Source organism: Pteropus vampyrus, unplaced genomic scaffold (assembly GCF_000151845.1).
Source record: "Pteropus vampyrus isolate Shadow unplaced genomic scaffold, Pvam_2.0 Scaffold232, whole genome shotgun sequence".
Lineage (NCBI taxonomy): Eukaryota > Metazoa > Chordata > Mammalia > Chiroptera > Pteropodidae > Pteropus > Pteropus vampyrus.
The window spans coordinates 1,712,488-1,732,130 of NW_011889013.1; the positions used below are offsets into that span (position 1 = coordinate 1,712,488).

General features: G+C 46.1%; 1 protein-coding gene across 5 annotated transcripts in view; it reads left to right on the top strand.

The window, feature by feature from the left end:
- ASAP1 (ArfGAP with SH3 domain, ankyrin repeat and PH domain 1) overlaps nucleotides 1–19,643 on the top strand; it is a 300,508-nt gene that overhangs the window by 241,925 nt on the left and 38,940 nt on the right. For all 5 annotated transcript variants that reach the window (XM_023519706.1, XM_023519704.1, XM_023519707.1 and 2 more), the window contains exons 12-21: nucleotides 3,148–3,235; nucleotides 5,146–5,194; nucleotides 9,984–10,147; nucleotides 11,769–11,902; nucleotides 13,605–13,696; nucleotides 15,773–15,959; nucleotides 16,196–16,281; nucleotides 17,360–17,475; nucleotides 17,633–17,700; nucleotides 18,696–18,803. In XM_023519706.1, coding sequence (XP_023375474.1) covers nucleotides 3,148–3,235; nucleotides 5,146–5,194; nucleotides 9,984–10,147; nucleotides 11,769–11,902; nucleotides 13,605–13,696; nucleotides 15,773–15,959; nucleotides 16,196–16,281; nucleotides 17,360–17,475; nucleotides 17,633–17,700; nucleotides 18,696–18,803 — 1,092 coding nt within the window. The remainder of the gene's footprint in view (nucleotides 1–3,147; nucleotides 3,236–5,145; nucleotides 5,195–9,983; nucleotides 10,148–11,768; nucleotides 11,903–13,604; nucleotides 13,697–15,772; nucleotides 15,960–16,195; nucleotides 16,282–17,359; nucleotides 17,476–17,632; nucleotides 17,701–18,695; nucleotides 18,804–19,643) is intronic.

The following is a 19,643-nucleotide window of genomic DNA, read 5'->3' on the forward strand; positions in this document are numbered from 1 at the left end:
CACCTGGACTGCACTTGTTCATTTGATAAACGTTTATGTGTTGAGTGCCTGCTGTATGCCAGGCGCATTTTAGCGCACAAAACTAAAATATGTGTGCTTTTTAGTGGGGAGAAAGCAAGCGAATGAGGAGCAATGAGAGCCTGAAAGACAGTCCAGCAGGGCGGGAGGGAGAGTGGGCAGGCCAGGAAATGCCCTCTCCAGAGGAGCTGATTGTGAGGGACAGGTAGGGAGGGATGGAGCGGTCAGGGGGATGCCGGAGGTCAGGCACAATGAGTGAGCGAGTGAGTGAGTGAGTGTGTGTGTGTGTGTTTGTGTGTGTGTGTGCGTGTGTGTGTGTGCGCGCGTGCGCACACGCGGGGAAGAGGGGTGGACAGTGCCCTCCACCGCCCAGCAGAGGGAGCAGCAGACACATTGGCTGGACCTGGAGTCAGAATGAGCCGGAGGTCACGGTGTAGAGATTTTTCTTCTCAGTGTGGTAGGACTCATCAACAGGAAGGACTCAATAAATACGTGTTTCCTTGGGGTTTGGTTTTTCTTTTTTCTTTCCTGTACTTAAACAATGTGAAAGCTTTTTCTAAACTTCCATGGCGGTGTAGCCGCGGGCAAGTCATTTAGCCTTACTGTGTGTTTTAGTGTGCCGAAGCACCAGGAAAATTATACCTTCTTTAATCAATATACCTATAAATTAGTACTCGATTTCAAGAAAGGACTTTAAAATTTTGTAAAATTAAGTAAATCTGAAATTACTGTTTTTACTATAGTGATTCTTGAGCCTTCTGGTGCCTCGGTCCGGGGACTTTGGTAGGGAGTACTACTCCAACTTTTTGTGTTCCTGGCTTGGTATTGGCTGTGTTGGCTGTGACAAGATGCATCAGTGTCAAGTGCAGTTCATGTTGGTGCAGCAAAGTCAGTCCTGTGGGCTTGACTTCAAGGGAGCACATATCGTATGTCATCCTCACTGAAGCTGTGGGTCAACCGTGGAATGACAGACTATATAACATCCTGTCATCAGAATCTTTCTGGTAATACGCTTTGAAATAGTCCATGCTTAGGAATGAGAGGTGACTGGGGCTGTTGCATTCTCCTGAATCAATTAATACTGAACTTGACTATTTTTTTCCTGTTTTAAAATTTGTATCTGTTCTGTGTTATATTGATTGTATCTGTTGGCAAGGTTCAGAAACACTGGACTAACATAGATTTGGGGAGAAAAAGGAATCATCTCGTTAACCCTCTGCCACATTCAAATGTGGATGGTATCTAAAAATTCTTAACTTTTTTCTCCGCTTAGGTTAAGAAACTTGAAACTTCTCATTATACATAATCAACTGAAGCTTGGGAGTTCTCCCTTACGTCTGGCTTAGATCTTCTACAATTTGGGTGCCTTTCTTCTTCGTCTGTGCAAATGGCAAACAGCTGCCACCCTTCCCCTATAGCAACCCTTCATGTACTTGAAGATGGTCGTTAAGTCACTCCCCAGCCTTCTCTCCTCTGGACTAAATAGCGTCTGTAGCCCATCTTTAAAGTTCCTCTTTTCTAGTCCTTTAATCATCTCTCGATCTTCCCCAAGCTTTTCTGCATCCTTCTTTAAATGTGGATGCCGAATTGGAACGTAGTATTCTCCCGAGAGTCCATTAACTGGGATCGCTACCTTTCAGGCTGTCGGATGTCACTGTCATTCGTATGGGAAATCCAGTGGTTCTTATCAACGTCCCAAAAGAGGAGCTGAGCTGCAGGACGGAGAGTTGCTTCTCCAGTGGCCCGGGCCTAGGTCTCTGGTGCAGCTGCTGGTTTGGAGTCTGAGGCTTTCAGCAGCCCAAACTCCAGGTCTGTTAGAAGAAAAATGTCCATCCCCCGGCCTCACGCCTCCTGGTCTGGATCAGGTGACCGGCTCCATTGTGCAGGACTCCTTGCCCAGGCACTGTTGCCACATGGGTGGAAGTCACCTGCACGGGCTTTTGCTCCTGGTTTCCATGTCTAAGCCACACGTTCGTGCAGGGGACATGAACTCCCCCGGGCCTCTCGCTTCCTCCCCGCAGACAGCTCGCTTTGGAACAGATAGACACAGGACAGGGGCCTTGTTTTCAGTATCTAGTCTCATTCAAACCACACGGGGAGGAAGATCCTGAAAATTGTCCACAGATCACAGGAAGGTGGACAGAATTAAGTGTCCGTTCCCATCATCGAGACCGAGAGGTGCGGCCATTGCCATGGTCTTAATCACGTGCCATTGCTGCTGTTCCGAGTTTCGGCTAGTCACTGTTGTGACCTCTTCCTACCTCCTCCACCTCTGTTTTCCCTAAAAACTTAAGTTGCTTGTGTGGAAATGCTCCAGGCTCGGGGGTTTAGAGAATCACAATTGGCAGTTGGGCAGACAGCCCTACCAAAGAGTTCCAGGGCTCGCTGCAGCCCAGCCCAGCCCAGGCACCCAAGCGTCCCACTCCATGGTCAGCTCCTGCGGGAAGCAGACGTGCTGGCATCAGCTATTGGCCAGTGTGTGACCTTGGACAAATGCAGGCAGGAGGGCAAAAAAGAGTTTTGACTACGTGGCAAGACTCCATTTAGTCAAAGCCTAATTCAGCATGACTATCTAGATACTACAGGGTCCATATAAATTATATGTGTGACCAAGTGATTTGCTGATGAGTGATGTGAAATCCTGGCTACATTTTCTCTCTCTAGATTTGGGGGCTCATTAAGCTACATCTGGAGGCTGGTAATTGTCCTTATACTTTTGAGAGAAGTAATGTACATTTCTACTGTAATCAAAACTTGTGGTTATCTTGGACATCAGGTTTGGGATGATCGGGTACTGGGGTCCTTCTGAATGAACGAATGAAATAACTGTTCGTGCTTGGATATGTGTGCGTCCCCGAAGGTTTATTTCCATGGACCACGCCCACTCTTCATCGAAAGGCGGATTTTCCTGGTTCCGTTCTGATTAATCACCAGGATATTTATGCAGTTAAAAGACGTTTAGTAGGCCACCCAAAACTTTTTCTTTAATGAGATTCAGAACCCTAATGGACTAAATAAGGCTTTATCAAATTATTGCCCGGATCTACCGCCGCTCCCCGCCCCCCCAGGGCGCTGCTGCCGCAGGCGAGAGGAGCCGCTGGTAACACCTCCATTTTCTCTTCGTTCCAGTCCAACAGGCAGCCAGCTAAGTTGAACCTTCTCACCTGCCAGGTGAAACCTAATGCCGAGGACAAGAAGTCTTTCGACCTGATCTCACGTGAGTCCTTTTTCTCTCCGAGTCGGTCACGTGTCCCTTCTCTGGGCGTCGAAGCAGCAGTTCTCCAGCAGGTGTGCTGGGGTTCCTGTACTCGCAGCTCTGGGAGGCTCCCCCAGGCCCCTTCATCCGCACGGAGCCCACCAGCTCCGAAGGAGAGCACGACAGTGTCAGGTCCGACGTGTGGTGCCTTAACCTAGACCAGTTCTTGACCGTGGTACACGGCATCACCCCCTCGGAGAGGTTTTTCAAAGTACATTTGCATTTCTCTCCAGAACCTGCTAAATGACTGGCATGGGTGTGAGGCCAGGCGTAGGTGTTTTGTCGGAAGGCCCCAGGTGGTCGTCTGGTGTACCTGAAGCACTGAGGTAGATTTGGGGACGCAGCTGTGCCGCTGTGCATGTACAGCTGACGTACCCAAAGTTTATCCCCACAAAATTGGGCTCTTACAGGAAAAATCATCCCCTTGCTTCCAGACGTAACCGCCTTCACACTCCATGTGTCGATGACTCCAGGGCTCAGCGCTTCTCTTGTGATGAGGGCGCATGGTGATCCGCGCAGCCCAGCCCATGCCCTGTATTCCCCTAGTCTTCAGAGAGTGGGCGGGGGCTGGAGGTTCCTCTAGGCTGGCTCCCTGCACCTGCATTGGTCCCATGGGTGCACTTACAAGCCTCACTGTAGCTGAGGGGACACCCCTTTGACTCCCACAGGTATGCTGACATCCATGGCAGTGCCCTTCTCTGTTCTCTGTAGGCCCCATGACCAGGCCGAAGGCGCAGAGAGTGGGGGGTACAGCATGGTCTATGCAGAGCACAGAAGTGCTTTCCTGCGCCCTGACATCCTTCTGATGTTACTGTGTGGAGGGAAGCCAAAAATCAGCCCCACCACAAAGACCGAGTTAGCCCTGAGGCTCTGTGTGGAGTCTGAGCTGAGTTCTATAGCATCTATTGGAATTCAGAGTCCTCGTGATTTTTATGACCAAATAACCAGAAATGACCAGATTTCTCAGTTTATTAATGAGAAGTTGAATTTATAGTATGACTTCAAAAAGCCAGGAAACCCGTAGGTCATTAACAAGTTATCAGTTAGTGAACGTCTAGTATGTGCCAGGTGCTTTATATGCATTATTGTTCATCCTTACAAAAGCCCCATCAGAGAGGTTCAGTGACTCGCATAGCAGTGAAGCAGGGACCCATCCGTCCGGGGCTCCTGGGCTCTGCTACCCTTCCATGTTCTTGGACGTATACACCATCTCTGGGGATGAGGGGCGTGAGTGCCCAGCCTGGAGCAGTCACACAGCGAGTGGCGGGCTGGTAAGGAAAGGTCAGTTTGACTTGATACGTTGAAGGGTTCTCGTGAATTCTGAACTTTAAAAAAGAGCTTCCCTCGTGTGCACCTGCCCACATGATGCAGTTCCCACCTGGAGAGCAGCTTGACGATGACGTGCCGGCAGCGTTTGAAGCTTCTTCCCTGGGGCAGAGTACGCCGGCTCGTCAGAGCTGCTCCCTGGCTTATGAACCGTTTCTGAAAAGGAAATAATTTTTTAAACACAGTAAAAGGCAAATTGACCATGACAAGTAAAATCCTGAACTGGCAGCTGACATTCTCCCATTTGTCGCGGAGATTCGTCTGACCAGGTAGGACTCATCCTCCTCCCCGCTTTTTTCAGAAGTGCCAGGTGTTCGCATGGGATTTGCCTTTGTTTCATTGTATTCCTCTGGCGCTTCAGAAAAAGAATGTTGACAAAGTGAATTCTGTAACTGCTAAGATAAAATGGTGCAAAAACAAAATAATATTAAAATCCTACTTTCCCTGTGTTTTTTTTTTTTTCCCAGGAACTTCCGGAATTTGCGCTGTACCTGAAGGTATTCTGCTTTCTAAGGTTTCACTTTGTTTTCTTTTTTGTATTGTAGATAATAGGACGTATCACTTTCAGGCAGAAGATGAGCAGGATTATGTAGCGTAAGTAGTTTTGAAGTAATGGCCCAGTGCACCCCGTCCTGTGCAGTGTGCCTCGACGTTCTCTTTTTATGACTCGGAGCCACTCTTGGTGGCTCCACATGCCAACTTCTCACCTCCAGGCTGTCACACGTTGCTCTTCTCTCTGTCTGAGGTGTCCAGGACACTCCGGTGCCCCCTTCACGATCCTGCTCAAGCCTCGGCACGCTGGGGCTTTGCTCCCTCGTCTCACCCCCGCGGCCTCTCCACACCCCTGGGGTCCCTCCCCCAGTTCACTGGGAGCCCTCTAGAGACCAAGGGCTTGCTGAGGCAGGGGCCGCGCCTTCATCATCTCCTGCACTTAGGCGGGGCTTACCCAGTGTTCGGTGGCCAAATGCATGAGCCAGGCTACCTGGACTCCTGTGTCATTGTGACAGAAGCAGGGAGCGGGAAGGACTGAGTTTGGTGTCACACTCCCCTGGAGGGTCGAACCCTCCCCTCACCTGATCAGGTGCGCAGCCTCAGGCAGCCCCCTTTCGTAACGTCATCCCTGGTCCTGAGCCTTCTTCATTCCCTCTTCCTGCCAGGACTGAAAAAGGCGGCGCGTGACCATTACCTTTTCAGAGGCGTGAGAGAGGGGACGTTTGTGTTAAAGCTGGCAGCTGAACCTTTTTGTAGTGTTCAGATTTTTAAGTTTCTGTCCCGTCAGTGACACACAATAAATTTTTTCCTTTCTCGTTTTGTAGAGCGACAAGATTCTGCTGACACCCTTTTTCCTTCCACTCACCCCTTTCTCTCTCTCCTCCTCTGGGGAATTTTACTCTTTCCCCGTCTCTGGGGAGAAATGATGGGGATCAGGAAGAGAGTACGAAATGGGTAGAGAGGAGGTAGAGTTGGGAGAAACAGCAAAAGAGCCAAGGGGAGAGAAAGAAGGAAAGACGAAGGGAGGAGAGGAGGAAGGCCTCCTGGTCATTCATTCATCCGAATATTTCAGGAATGCCGACTGGGCGGAGAACCGTGTAAAGCATGGAGAATACAGCGTGCGGGTGGACGGAGCCCCTGCCCGAAGGCACTCAGGTGTCAGTGCAGGGACAGAGGGTGCGAGTGCACACCCTCTTGGGTTCTTGGGGTGCTGCTCAGAGATGACTTCCGAGAGGAAGGTAGATGCCTGAGCTGGCTTGGGAAGGTGTGGGAAGGTTACAGATACTCCGCGGTCCAGGCGGGAGGTTCTGCTGGCCCAGAAGGAACAGGAAGGAAGAGAAAGGAAGCAACTGGTGGCTGGATGGTGTAGGTGCAGAGTTGGCCAGCTGGAGGGTGACGAGAAACCGGAAAAGAACGGGAAAAGTCATGAGGGCCGGCCTTCCACCCTCAGATTCAGAAAGAAGTAATATTTACCCCCCAAAAAAACAAAAAACCATAATTTTTGTTACGATCACACTGTGCAAAATGCATGTCATGCCGTCTTATTCTCACAGCCCCAGAAAGTAGGGACCGTTATCCCTGAAAACAGGGAAATTGAGGCACAGTGCGCCTGTGGTCCCACCCCTGGTATCCTAGGGGTCTTGTGGTCAGGATGGAGAAAGAAGCCTGCCCTGTACCAGGGCTGTCGGCGCCTGCTGTGAGCCAGGCAGCAGGGGTCACCTGTGTTCCACTGATCTTCCAAACACACCACAAGGTTGGCATAATCACACCCATTTTGCAAGTGATTAAACTCAAAACAAAACCAGAGATGTGTGGTTGGAATTCTGGCTCTGGTGCTCGGGCTGTTTCCAGCTTATGACGCTGGCTCCATAAGATGTTCAGCTGTGTGGTTGAGAGCCCAGGGGTCATTTGCCTTGGTTTGGTCGGCATCGCTCAGTTTACTTTTAAGGTCCCCTTTGGAAGGTGGCTGTTAAAGTGCGTGGTTCGAGCAGGTCACCGTTCCTGGTTGTGGTGGGTGTTACTGGTTCCCTCTAAAAAAAGGTACAGCGGGCAGTCACAGGTACGGGGCACTCCACACACAGGTCGCATGAAGAGTTACCTGGACAGAATTCCAAAATCACTTTGGAACGTTGCTCCCCCTTCTTATTTCACTCTTCGCTGCTTTGCCCTTCCCGGGAGCCCTAAGCGGGAGGACGGAGAGGTGGTGTGTGTGAGGCAAGGAAACATCCGCTCCTGTGTCTCCTGCATCTCAGACCTGGGCCTTTCGTGTTTTATTTACTCTTATGACCTACAGGTAATTCAGTTTGGTCAAAGAGGTCTTGGTTTCCTGCCCACAGGACCACACGACCTTCACTAAAGGGTTCTTGGCCCACCCTGCAGTTGTGGCATGTGAGGCACTTGGAATTCTCTCTGAGTACAGGTGGCAGTGTGACAAGGGGACTTTGTTCTGAGTGATGTAGGAGGTAATGGCATTCAGCGGCGCAAGCATGTTCCTGGGAGGGAGGCCTCATTTCTTCATTTACTTCCAAGTTACGCAGAGGCATTTTCACTGCAACGTTGTTTCTTTCTCGTGTGAAATTGTCTGGTGAAAGAGAATGAAGAAATCGCTTCCCACGGAGGCAGGCGGCAGGCACAGCAGAAGGAGCAGCTGCGTGTTTAGAGTCAGGCCGACAGGATTTCTGGTCCTGGCTCTGCCGATCACTGGCCTCTTGACCTTGGGCAGACCTTCTCACCTCAGTGTGCTTGCCAGTACGACGGGGGTTAGAGACCTCACTTACAGGATTTTGAGACTTGCGACAAAATGTGTAAAGCTCCCAGCACAGTGCCAACTTTTTTAATCTGTAAACTCAAAGTGACTTTTGAAATACTAAAATACAATTATGCATTATTTTCTATATTTTTGGTATGTCTGTTACTTAAAATAATTTTTTTTAATTGTCAGAAATAGTTACTTTGATCCTCCACCCTTTTAAAACGTAGTCATTCCATTCCACCAGATTAGAAGCATTCCTCTAGAAAATTGTCCTTTAAGTATGTACTTTCTGAATATCACGACTGAATATCTCTATTTGCCATGAGCTCTTGAGTAAAGAGGCAAAAACAGCATAATGGGAGGAACTCTGGAAAAAGGAAGTTATCAGAAGTGTTTTTGCATCTCAGTCTGACACCGGTCCAGCTGTGGGACCTCGCCCAAGTCATTTAGCCTCTCAAAGCTTCAGCTCCCTCGTCTGTGAAGTGTTATAGACACTAACTCAGAGGCTTGTTGGAAGATCATAAATCAAAAATGATAAGTATTTGGCACATAGTAGATACTTGTATTATTAGGTAGGCAAAATATTACAGTGCTTAAGGAAAGCAAAGCAGAGACTCTGCTGCCGAAGTGAAAACCTCAGTAATATCGATGCCACTGATAAAGTGCAGTGATGGATTCTGTTGAATCCAGCTTTTTGAACTGTTTTTAACAAAAGTTTCTAGTTTCTAACTTGAGACAAAACAATAGAAAAAAATGCTATTTAATTTAAAATGGATTAAGTGACCACCGCACCCCACTCCACCGCCATTCCCAGACTCTTGGTTTTGAGACGTTGAGTTTTCAGCATCAGAGTGGAAAAGCTGTCTCACAACATGCTGGAGGTGAGCGCCCCCTAGGGTCAAAGGTGCGACTTGCAGGGCACATCCTTCAGGTAGTTTGGTTTGTCTTTCAATTCCCATTGCTGTCTCTCCTACTTACTCAAAACCTTTTACACATAGTCCTTTGTTTCATATCCATTTGACCCTACAAGGCACACACATAAAAACTAGAGGCTTGGTTCTAGACTTCTGTATTCTCTGCTGAAGATAGGTGTTAGCTGGCTATGCAGTAGGTGGGAACAAACTGTGGTTTGGAAATGTTTTTTTCTTCATTCATGAAGGAAATACAAGGAAATGTTCTTTTCTTCATTCATGAAGGAAATACAAATTCCTGATAGATACAGAAACTTACAGAAAGGCACAGAGTCAAGCAATCCATCTATTATCCATTTTTCCTGTAGAAAATCACCCAAGGGCAGCCATTGGTAACATTTTGTGAAATTCCTTCTGGCCTTTTTTTACCCCAGAACAGAAGTACATAATGCACACATACATTTAAACTTGGGGTTACATCATATAATTGTTTTATCTGTTTATTTCACGAAACATTATGTCCTGAGCACTTCCCTAATGTCATACCAAAATTAGTTCAAACTTTAATACCTGACTAACTGTCCTACTTTGTGGCGATTCCATGCTTTATTAATCAGAGTATTTAGGTGGTTTTATGCACAGGTTGGTGGCAAAGGATTGTTTTGTATGGTACATATTGTGATCTTAATGTATATATGATTTAATAGCCTTCACTTTTCATTTCACATAATAAAAGTCAGCATGTTTCCACGTTAATATACCTTTTTCGGAAGCATGCATTTTCGTGGCTGCTAATGCAACATCATATCCATCTTCACTCTTAAGTGCCTCACTGACACGGTCTTCCAGAGAGCGGGCGCCTTTGGCTCATCTCTTCCCCGCCTCCCATCCATTTCTCACCAGTCCTTTCTCATCCTCGCGTTGGGCTGGCCCCTCGCCGCGGCCTCCTCATTCTGACACTCCCTCGATTCTGTCCAGACGGAAGTGCACGTGCCTGAGTATTCGTGCGAGCCCTCAGCGGTGGTGACCTTTACCTCTCTCATCCCTCCCATTTCCTTAAGTGTCTCTTTCCATTAGGTTTAATTTCTTTCATTATTCCTCACTTTATGGCTGTTCGGGGGAAGGGATGTCACTTTTGGTATTTATTGATGAAAATAGGATTTTTTGCAGTGGAAGGAGGAAACAGTGGCCGTGCTCTTATGTCTCCTTCGTCCTGTTTTGACGACAGGTGGATATCAGTGTTGACAAATAGCAAAGAAGAGGCCTTGACCATGGCCTTCCGTGGAGAGCAGAGTGCGGGGGAGAACAGCTTGGAAGATCTGACAAAAGCCATCATCGAGGACGTCCAGCGGCTCCCTGGGAATGACGTCTGCTGTGACTGCGGCTCGTCAGGTATTTGTCTCCAAAGTGAGGCCAACTTGTCAAACACCCTTCCTCTTCCTGTGGAACCCAAATGAGCTAGTTATTGAGAAGCTGTCTCTCCTTATGGACACGGACACACACCCAGCGTGTATTATGAACCTGAACGGTCACATCTCTGACCTGTCCCCATGCCGTTTGCTCTACCTGGAAAGCTGCCACTTGCTCTCAGTATGGTCACCTGCCAAAACACCGCCTTGCCCAGTAAGGTCCAGATAAATAGCACAGTATGGTCCAGTTAAATGGACAGTATGGAGAGAGCACTGGACATGGAGTCCAGGGTCCGAGTTCTGAATCCCCAGCCTGCCACTCAGCCCAGACAACCTCATGCCGAGCCCCTTTGCTCTTCTCATTTTCAATTTCCTCATCGTAAAAATGGGGTAACCAGCCTGAGTCGTCACGAGGACTTAGTGAAATGGTGCATGTGGTGGCTGACACGTGGCACAGGCTTTCCTTCCTGCTCAGTGAATCCTCTCCAACCTCGATGTCACGTTGGTGTCACCTCCCCCCAACTTCTCTTTTCCAATAGCATCTGGACTACCCGGGCACCGGCAGCAGCTAACAGTTTATGCGGTGCCCACATCATCGCAAGGATCATGCGGGTCGTTTTGCTTACGTCATCTCATCAACCCTCACGGTCGCTCTGTGAGCGAGGTAGTAACGTGATGAGAAGACTGGGGACTTAGAGAAGTGTGGTGACTCCCTTGGCGTCACACATCCAGCAGGGGTCAGAACATGGGTGCACACCTGCTGCTCTTAAGCATTAGAGCATGTGATGTTTTACTTGTGAAAACGGACTTCTCTATACAGCACGCAGTAAGCACCTCGGAGACACATCTCACATTTTCTTCTGGTTTTGTGTCTGTGTGTGATAGTGACATTTCATAGTGACTATTTTTACTGTTTATAAGTTTGTAAAAGTACTCATGAATTGGGCGTGGCCTGTTAGCCACTATCGTAAATAAGCATTAACCAGTGAGAGAGACGCTTGCCACAGAGAGCGAGCCCTGAGGTTTGGGTAACAGAAATATTTGTACTTTATTATTTTAGAGCCTTCGAGGTTGTAGAAAAGGCTGAGGTCTCTGAAAGAAACATTCAGTTCAGTATTTATAGCTACCTATCACCAAGAGGTGCTTGTGGAGAAGCCGTAACCAAGATGGGTTAATGTGAGTCGTAACGTGGGGGTAAAGACAGCTGTAGAGCTCAGTGCCTCGTGGGCTGTACTTAACAGGCCTGCAATCCATCACCGGCAGGGACAATGCTGGCGGTGAGGGAACACCCGTCGCCAGGCCCAAGGGTGTTTCATGGGACCTTGTGGAAAGTCTTTCTAACACTTCACAGGAATAAAGAACTTCATTTTGTTTTCAATTCATTGAAAGGACATTTTTAAAAATGTATCTTATCACACTTTACTCTCTAACAAGCTATTAATTTTTATAATAGCCTCTTGGATAAACTACAGGCCTCCATTTCTTCCATTTAAATCTTCTCTTTATGATTCTTAAAAAGTTTTACTACTGTTCTTTCAGCTTCCTCTGTAGTTGGCACACTAAAATTAGATGTTCGTTCATTGTCTTCAAAATCTTTTCCACAGAACCTACCTGGCTTTCAACCAACTTGGGTATTTTGACCTGTATAGAATGTTCCGGCATCCACAGGGAAATGGGGGTTCACATTTCCCGCATTCAGTCTTTGGAACTAGACAAATTAGGAACTTCTGAGCTCTTGGTGAGTAGTGTGACCTGTACTTCAGAAAAAAACTTTTAAGTTTATTGTCATGAAAATATTTAATATATTGTTTTGAGGTGTTTGTTCCTGCTGAGTGCAAAGAATTCTAATTCCTGAATTTAGCGGATTTGCATAGATATTTAAAATGTAAATTTCATTGTACGTCATGTTGACTATTTCTACTTCCTGTTTGAAGAACTGGTGAATCATACATTTCTGTAATTAGTTCAGCTAAACTAGCTGTTTTCTTCTGGGATGGGCTTTTTCAAAGCTGCTTTTTCTTTCAGAATTAGGTTTATATGATTCACTGTAATAGCAGAAAAGGGAGTTAGGTGCTGAACTCACACGTTCACTTTACCCAGGGGCTTGTGTTATTCAAAACAATGACTAGAGAGTTTTTCTCTATTTTTACTGTTTATAAGTTTGTAAAAGTACTCATGAATTGGGCGTGGCCTGTTAGCCACTATCGTAAAACTGACCCTTTAACCTGTAACTCCTGTAGGTCGTAAGGGGAAAAACCGCATGAAGCTGTGGTGCTCAGCTTTATAATATGGAAAAGGGTTATAAACACACAAAGGATTTATAAGCCTACTCTTCCCATCACGATTCACCCACGTTTGGAGCCCTCATCAGGTCCAAGTTAAATCGGTCCCCACAATACACAAATAAAGGAAGGGAAGGCCCGCTTGGCACCTCCCATGATGCCTTGTGGTCATAAGCCCTGTCTTGAGTAATTTGAACCCTGGTGCACTGTGCAAGAGTCTTTATATTCAGGGCTCTTCCTCAGACAGAAGGCTCCCGAACAGAACCTGAGTGAGCTTGAGGCTCCAAAATCGGAAAACCGTCTTATCACCAGCCTTGCGTGGAGAAAGGGACCCACAGGTCAGGGCAGTTAGCCCGCAGCCTGCAGCCTTTGTCATCAGAGCAGCCATTAAGCAATGACATCCTGTCTCATGTCGTGTGACTTAGGAAGTATCATAAGGGGCTCCCTAATCACTTCAGAAACCGTCTTTTTTAGTATGGAAATAGTGTCACTCCATGTCCTTGATTTAACATTAATGAAACCATTTGATAACAAGAAATGGGGAGAGTCCAGATCCTAACCGCTTGCTCGGTGATAAACTCACGATTTTTTACCCCAGATACCTGATTGCATGAATGTTTCTTAAACTTTGCGTTGATCCTAAAATGATCTGAATGACCAAAAGCCCTTCAGGACAGATTTTCTTGGAAGGGTGTTGAACCCAGAAGCAAAATGCTTGCTTGGGCTTCTTCTTTAGTTGCCTGCCACATCTTAATTTGTACCCCAAATATAAAAGAATTCTACATCTGCTTAATCTAAAACGAGGCATGATGGCCATTGCAAAGCTATTGTTGTTCATTAAGCATTTAACCTGTGTCTAATCTCAGATTGTGTGTGTGTGTGTGTGCACGTGTGTGTGTAGGATCACATCTGTTCTAGCATTTATCACATTGTATTTATAAAAATTGCTGATTTTCTTATCAATATTCCCACACACCTGTTAGCTCCTAGGGGAGGGACCTAAGTGCTCAGTAAATGTTTGTCGACCAGATGGATGGATGGTTTGTATTCTGAGTCAAATGAGAGAAAGACCATATTCCGAAATTTCAAAAACAAATAATAGGAAACTTTTAAACTAGAGTAAAGAGTGTGCTATGTTGCATTTTGTTTTTGTTACAGCTGGCCAAGAATGTAGGAAACAATAGTTTTAATGATATTATGGAAGCAAATTTACCCAGCCCCTCACCAAAGCCCACCCCTTCAAGCGATATGTAAGTACCTCTGATAGATTGAATTCTTTACCATTCTATAATTGTTTTTCTACTTTCCAAAAAAAACTTCTTAGTGGTTATAGAATTCTCCCCGCTACCCTCCAGAAGAAACCTCATTATGAGGAAAAAGCCAAGCAAGGAAAAGTATTTTGAAATGTATTTCTGGAATGCACAGATTATTTTCACCGTCACCTTCCCCTAGGGAGTTGCAGCTGGCCTGGAGGATGAATCTTCATAAGGACGATTATCTCTAAGTCACGGCATGTTGTGATAAATAAGAGACACACCAAAGCAGTGGGAGATGCCTATCAGATCGGCAGAAGCTTAACAAACAGCGCGCCGGGCAAGGCTGTGGGGAGCAGCCCCTCTCCCTTACACGGTGCTGCTGCACTGTCCGCGAGGAGCAATTAGCCATGTTTATCACAGTTATAAACATACTTACCTTTCTGGCTCAGCAGTTCCACTTTCGGGAGATTATTCCTCTTCTGTAATAGATTAAGAAGAAAGCAAATATCCACCTGCAGGCATCTGATTAAATGTTTTTTGGTACAGCCACACAATGGAACGCTGCAGATGTAAGAATAAGGACACTTCTTACGTCCTGATTTGGGATGATCTGCAAGATTACCATTACATTTAAAAAAAAACAAAAAAAAACGTGCAGAACACTGTACAGAAACAGACTGTCTTTGGGGTAAGGAAGGGAGGAGGAGGCATGGGAACAAGTCCACATCGCTCTAGACAGAGACATGCCATCCAAACTCAGGAACTGAGTTTTGGGGTAAATTTGCTGACACATCTCCCGCTTTTGAGCACTCACTCCTCACCGTCTGGACTCAGACACCAAATACATTTGGACGCTGAAGAATACTTAAACACGTATATTTCTTTGAAATTGTGTTTGCTTGAAGAACGCTGGAAAATACACCAGAAACGGAAGTGCTTACTCTGGCATGAGCGTGAGCACGAGACAACTCAGTAAACCTTTTGATTTTGTTTTTATCTTTGAGTCATGTGAATCTTTAAACCTATTCGAACATTTTTACATGGAATTTATATTTAAAATTCGTTTAATACTGTGAATGAATAGGAGGAAAGGTTTCATTTTGGCTTGAGTGGTCAGGTGCCAGCCCCTCCTTGGTGGGCTGCTCAAGCCACCAAATTTGCAAAGCACTAAAACTGTTATGAGGCATATTTAAGGGACATGGTTTTGTTTTTTTTTTCCCCCACTCTGAAATCATGAAATAAAATCTCCTGGTAGGCCTCTTGACAGCTGTCTTTTCTTGAATTCATCAAATGTGTATTGCATGTTTATTCTATGCCTCGTATCATGTAAGATGCTGGGGAAGTAGCAAAACACAGACTAGATATAAACCCTGTCCTTGTGGTCCCCGGAGTCCAGAGAGGAAGACAGGCAGTAACTAAGCAACTCGACAGTTAACTGTGGTCATAGTTGCGGTAAGTGTCACAGAAGTCGGGGATGTCAGGGCCCAGTCTGGGGGCGTCTGGCTTAACAAGTGTTCAGGCTTCATCCTAGCACAGAAACTGTTTCGCTGTCTTTTTTACACTAATGAGCACAAATTACAGAGAAATAAGGCTTTAGGGACCACCTTTCTGAACCTCAGGTTTCGTGCATCTTAAAATACGGAGTCATGTCACATGACCAAAATCCTTTCTGTGAAGTTCCAAAAACCTTTCATTGGTCTTTAGCATTGTTTTAACATATTGAATTTTTCAGTGTCATCCTATACTTACATGTGTCTGAGTTTGAAGGTGTAACAAATAGCAAATTTCCCATCCTATTGCCCAAGGTGGGAACGAAAGATGCTGGGATCTATGTGCCCGTTTATCGCCTGCTATGCATCCCCTGCACGTACTAGTAAACATACACCGGCTTCTTCATTCTGTCTCTTTTGGAATAACTTGGTTTAAAATCTGGTTTGTCTGAATGTTAAAAAGAAGTATCTTAATTAAAATAACTCTTCTCAAAGAGAATTGTTTGTCAGAAAAATGTAAATCTTTGTCCACTCTCGGAAAATAAAAATTCTTGGCTCGTACCGTTTTGCTGTGTTTTAGGGCTGTACGGAAAGAATATATCACGGCGAAGTACGTAGATCACAGGTTTTCAAGGAAGACCTGTCCATCTTCCTCAGCCAAACTGAGTGCGTTGCTCGAGGCCATCAGGTCCAGGGACTTACTTGCACTGGTTCAAGTCTACACAGAGGGGGTGGAGCTCATGGAACCACTTCTGGAGCCTGGACAGGTGAGGCTTCAAGAAAACCGCAGACAGGAAGGGATGTGGGAAGCCCGCTTGCAAGGCGACTCGTTTTACTATAATGAGATTCTGGTGCATTGGGCGACTCTGTCTAAGTCAGGACAATTCGGGAGTGAAAGCGAGTGCTGTTAATAATTACTTTGGAGTCGCTGGTGTAAAGGAAGCAGCTCTGGGCAAAGTGGGACATGTGACCCCCCTGTTTATGCTTATTCTTTCCTTTTCAGGAGCTCGGGGAGACAGCCCTTCATCTTGCGGTTCGAACTGCAGACCAGACATCGCTCCATTTGGTTGACTTTCTTGTACAAAACTGGTACGGTTTTTGTTTTCTCTGGCCACAGCCTGTAAGTTAACGAACCGGCCCAATTAGCGGCCTAGCTCAGGAATCAGCAAGCTTCTTCGGTAAAATGCCAGATGCTGGTTTAGGCTTTGCAGGCCATGCGGTCTCTGTTGCAGCTGTGTTATGAAAGCAGCCATAGACAATGTGTAAATGAGTGAGTGTGGCACTATTCCAATAAAACTTTATTTACAAAAACAAATGGAGGGTCAGGTAAGGCCTGCAGGCTATAGTTTGCCAACCTCTGGCCTCAATCTATGTAAAATCCTATCCCTGTGTCCAAAACCTGCTTCACTAGGAGAGGTTGAAAGAGAGGAGACTTAACAGCACAGGTAACAAGGTCTGTGAGTTTTCATTGTATGTAAGTTTATTCTGAGATAGCAGTTTGTGTGGCTGGCTCAGTAGCTAATTCAAACTTGGGACATATCAATAGGAGTATAGTGTTAAACCCAGGAAGTTCGGACTTGCTAGATTCTTTATAGCGTGGATCCGAAAGCCAGAGCTTATGCAGAACTGGAGCTTATCCAGAGGAGAGTGAGCAAAACAGTGAGTTTTGAGCCCACACGTGAAGAACGGTGCCTGGACACAAGCCAAACTGTGTAAGTGGCCGAGTCCCTTCCCTAGAGCTGTGGTTTAGAGCATTGGCTGCGGGAACAGATGGCCTGTGCTCAGACCCCTGCTCCATCGTCCACGTCTTGATAGCTTTGAAAGCGAGCGCTTCATCCTCTCTGTGCCTCAATCTTTTCACTCATAAAATAAAAGTCACAGCACCCACCCCATCAAGTGGTTGTGAAGATTAGATGAACTAAACATGGAAGAGCTGAGGGGCAGTGTCTCCCCTGTAGTAGGCACCCACCAAATGCTGACTGTGACTGTCATGACATCGCTTATAAACCAGACTGTGATGTTAGGAACATCCCAATTTTTCCTGCTTGTAATAAATAGATCTGAAATATGACTCATTTGTTAGCACAGAAATAAGTGATTAATCTGTAGTTTTTAAACTACGGAGTAAGTAGTCATTTTTTTTCCAGTAATAACTTAATTTTTTCAGTGGGAACCTGGATAAGCAGACAGCCCTGGGAAATACAGCCCTCCACTACTGTAGCATGTACGGGAAACCTGAGTGTCTGAAGCTGCTTCTCAGGAGTAAACCCACTGTGGATGTCGGTAAGAGCATGGCAGGGGGTCTCTTCATAACTACAGTAAGAGCATTTGGTTGGCAAAAGCCAAGACTTCCATGTTGCATCATATTTTGATTATTGTTCCTTGCCTTTTCAAGATCTGTCCTAGGTAATTATGCAAATTTATTTGCCCCTTATTTTAGTTAACCAGGCTGGAGAGACTGCCCTCGACATAGCGAAGAGACTAAAAGCCACCCAGTGTGAAGATTTGGTAAGCAAAAATGGAAATGAACTATTTACTAGACATCAGCTGCCTTAAAATGTCATTCCAGAAACTAGAATTGGAAATAAATGAAGCAGATTCTTTTTTTTTTTTTTAACATTGGCTGAAGAAATTCAGACAAGCACTTTAGTTCCATTTGAAAAAAGATGATAAGATGATAAATTTGTCATCCAGCTGTCTTTTGAGTGCCGTTATGATGTAGGAGCTGAAAAGCATTCGAGAGGTATTATTACCAGACGGGCTTCTGGATGGAGGTCATGCTCTTGATTTGCCAGAGCATCGGGCTTTCCCTATTGCTTAACAGTGAAGAAGAATCATTTGGGGGGCCGATTCTGAACATCGAGCAAGTAGAGGTCGGAGTGGAGTGGTTCTTAAAATGTTAACACAGTGTTCTCCCCTCTCCATTCCCCTGGACATACTCACCTTTTCCCGATCCCACTGGTTCCTGCTCATGACTCCGGACCCTCAGCTCCACACGGTTCCCTGAACCGTGAGGAAGGATGAGATGGGAAAGATAAGTTCACTCCTCGACTTTCTGCTTAGTGCTGAGTTCCAGGCCAACAGTAGCACTTTTTTATTTTTACAGGACTCTGTTGAGGAAGTTCTGGTTACCCCTCCCCCATGAGCGAATCAGGAAAATAGGACATGGATCGAACTGGCATTGTCTGACTTTAAAGGCCTCCTTCTCACACGTCACTGATTTTTGCCTTCCAGCCAAGAATTTGCAGTTTTGAGACTCATTTTAATAATATTTGAGAAAGCTCGAAATTTTAGAGGAAAGTCATCAAGTTAACAAGGCTACGCCTGTAATTTTTTTAAGCCCGTCTTGTGGCAGTTGAGCTTCCGTTACCAGAGTTTTGGCTGTAATGCAGCTGCTGGTGATTAATTTGAAACCAGGAACGAGGTGGGATTTGCTCAGTGTTCATGTAATGCTGGGATGTTTGGCATTTGCATTAAAATGATTACCCTGCTGTCACTTTCAGCTTTCTCAGGCCAAGTCTGGAAAGTTCAACCCTCACGTGCACGTAGAATATGAGTGGAACCTCCGGCAGGAGGAGATGGATGAGAGCGACGACGATCTTGATGACAAAGTGAGTGTGAAAGAGGCCTCTGAATTCCTTGGTGCTTCCCCTGATTCTTCTGCACTGTGTAGACATAAGACTCATTCTTTGTGAGCGTGTTCTTGGTCTTATGACCTGATGTACCAGAGCCGTTTCTTTCCTCAAGTGTTTGCTCCTTGCCAGGTACCGCTTAATAGCTGTGTTAGTCAGGGTTCTCTAGAGAATCACAACAAAGAGGATGTGTATACATAGAGAGAAAGCATGGAACTTGTTTTAAGAAGCTGGCTCACACATGTGAGGACTGACAAGTCCGGAATGTGTGGGGCAGGCCGGCAGGCGGAAATTCCAGCAGGTTCGGTGCTGCAGTTTTGTCTGAAGGCGGTCTGGAGGCAGAGTCCCTTCTGTGGGGTCCTCCTCAGTCTTTTCTCTGAAGCCCTTCAACTAATTGGGTGAGGCTCACCCATGTTATGCAGGGCAATCTGCTTTCCTCAGAATCTAATTTAAATCTTAATCACTTCTAACACCTGTCTTCACAGCAACACCTACACTGGTGTTTGACCAAATACCTGGGCACCATGGCTTGGCCAAGTTGACACAGAATTAGCCATGAAAACCGTTAGTTGATGAATAATTGGTTGTCGTTTATTGAGTACTTGCACATGGACTAAGCAGCAGTGGGCACGTTGCCCGTGTCGCCTCATACATCTTTGCCAAGTGCCCACTGCGCCGTGTTACTGCCCCCGCGTTTCAGAAAAGTGACACATGGGGAAATTCTGCAACTCGTCTTCAGTCTCAGAGCTAGTAAAGCAAGTCTCAGGAGTCAAACCTAGTTCTGTCTGACTTGCATAGACAGTTCTGAGCGACCTCTGA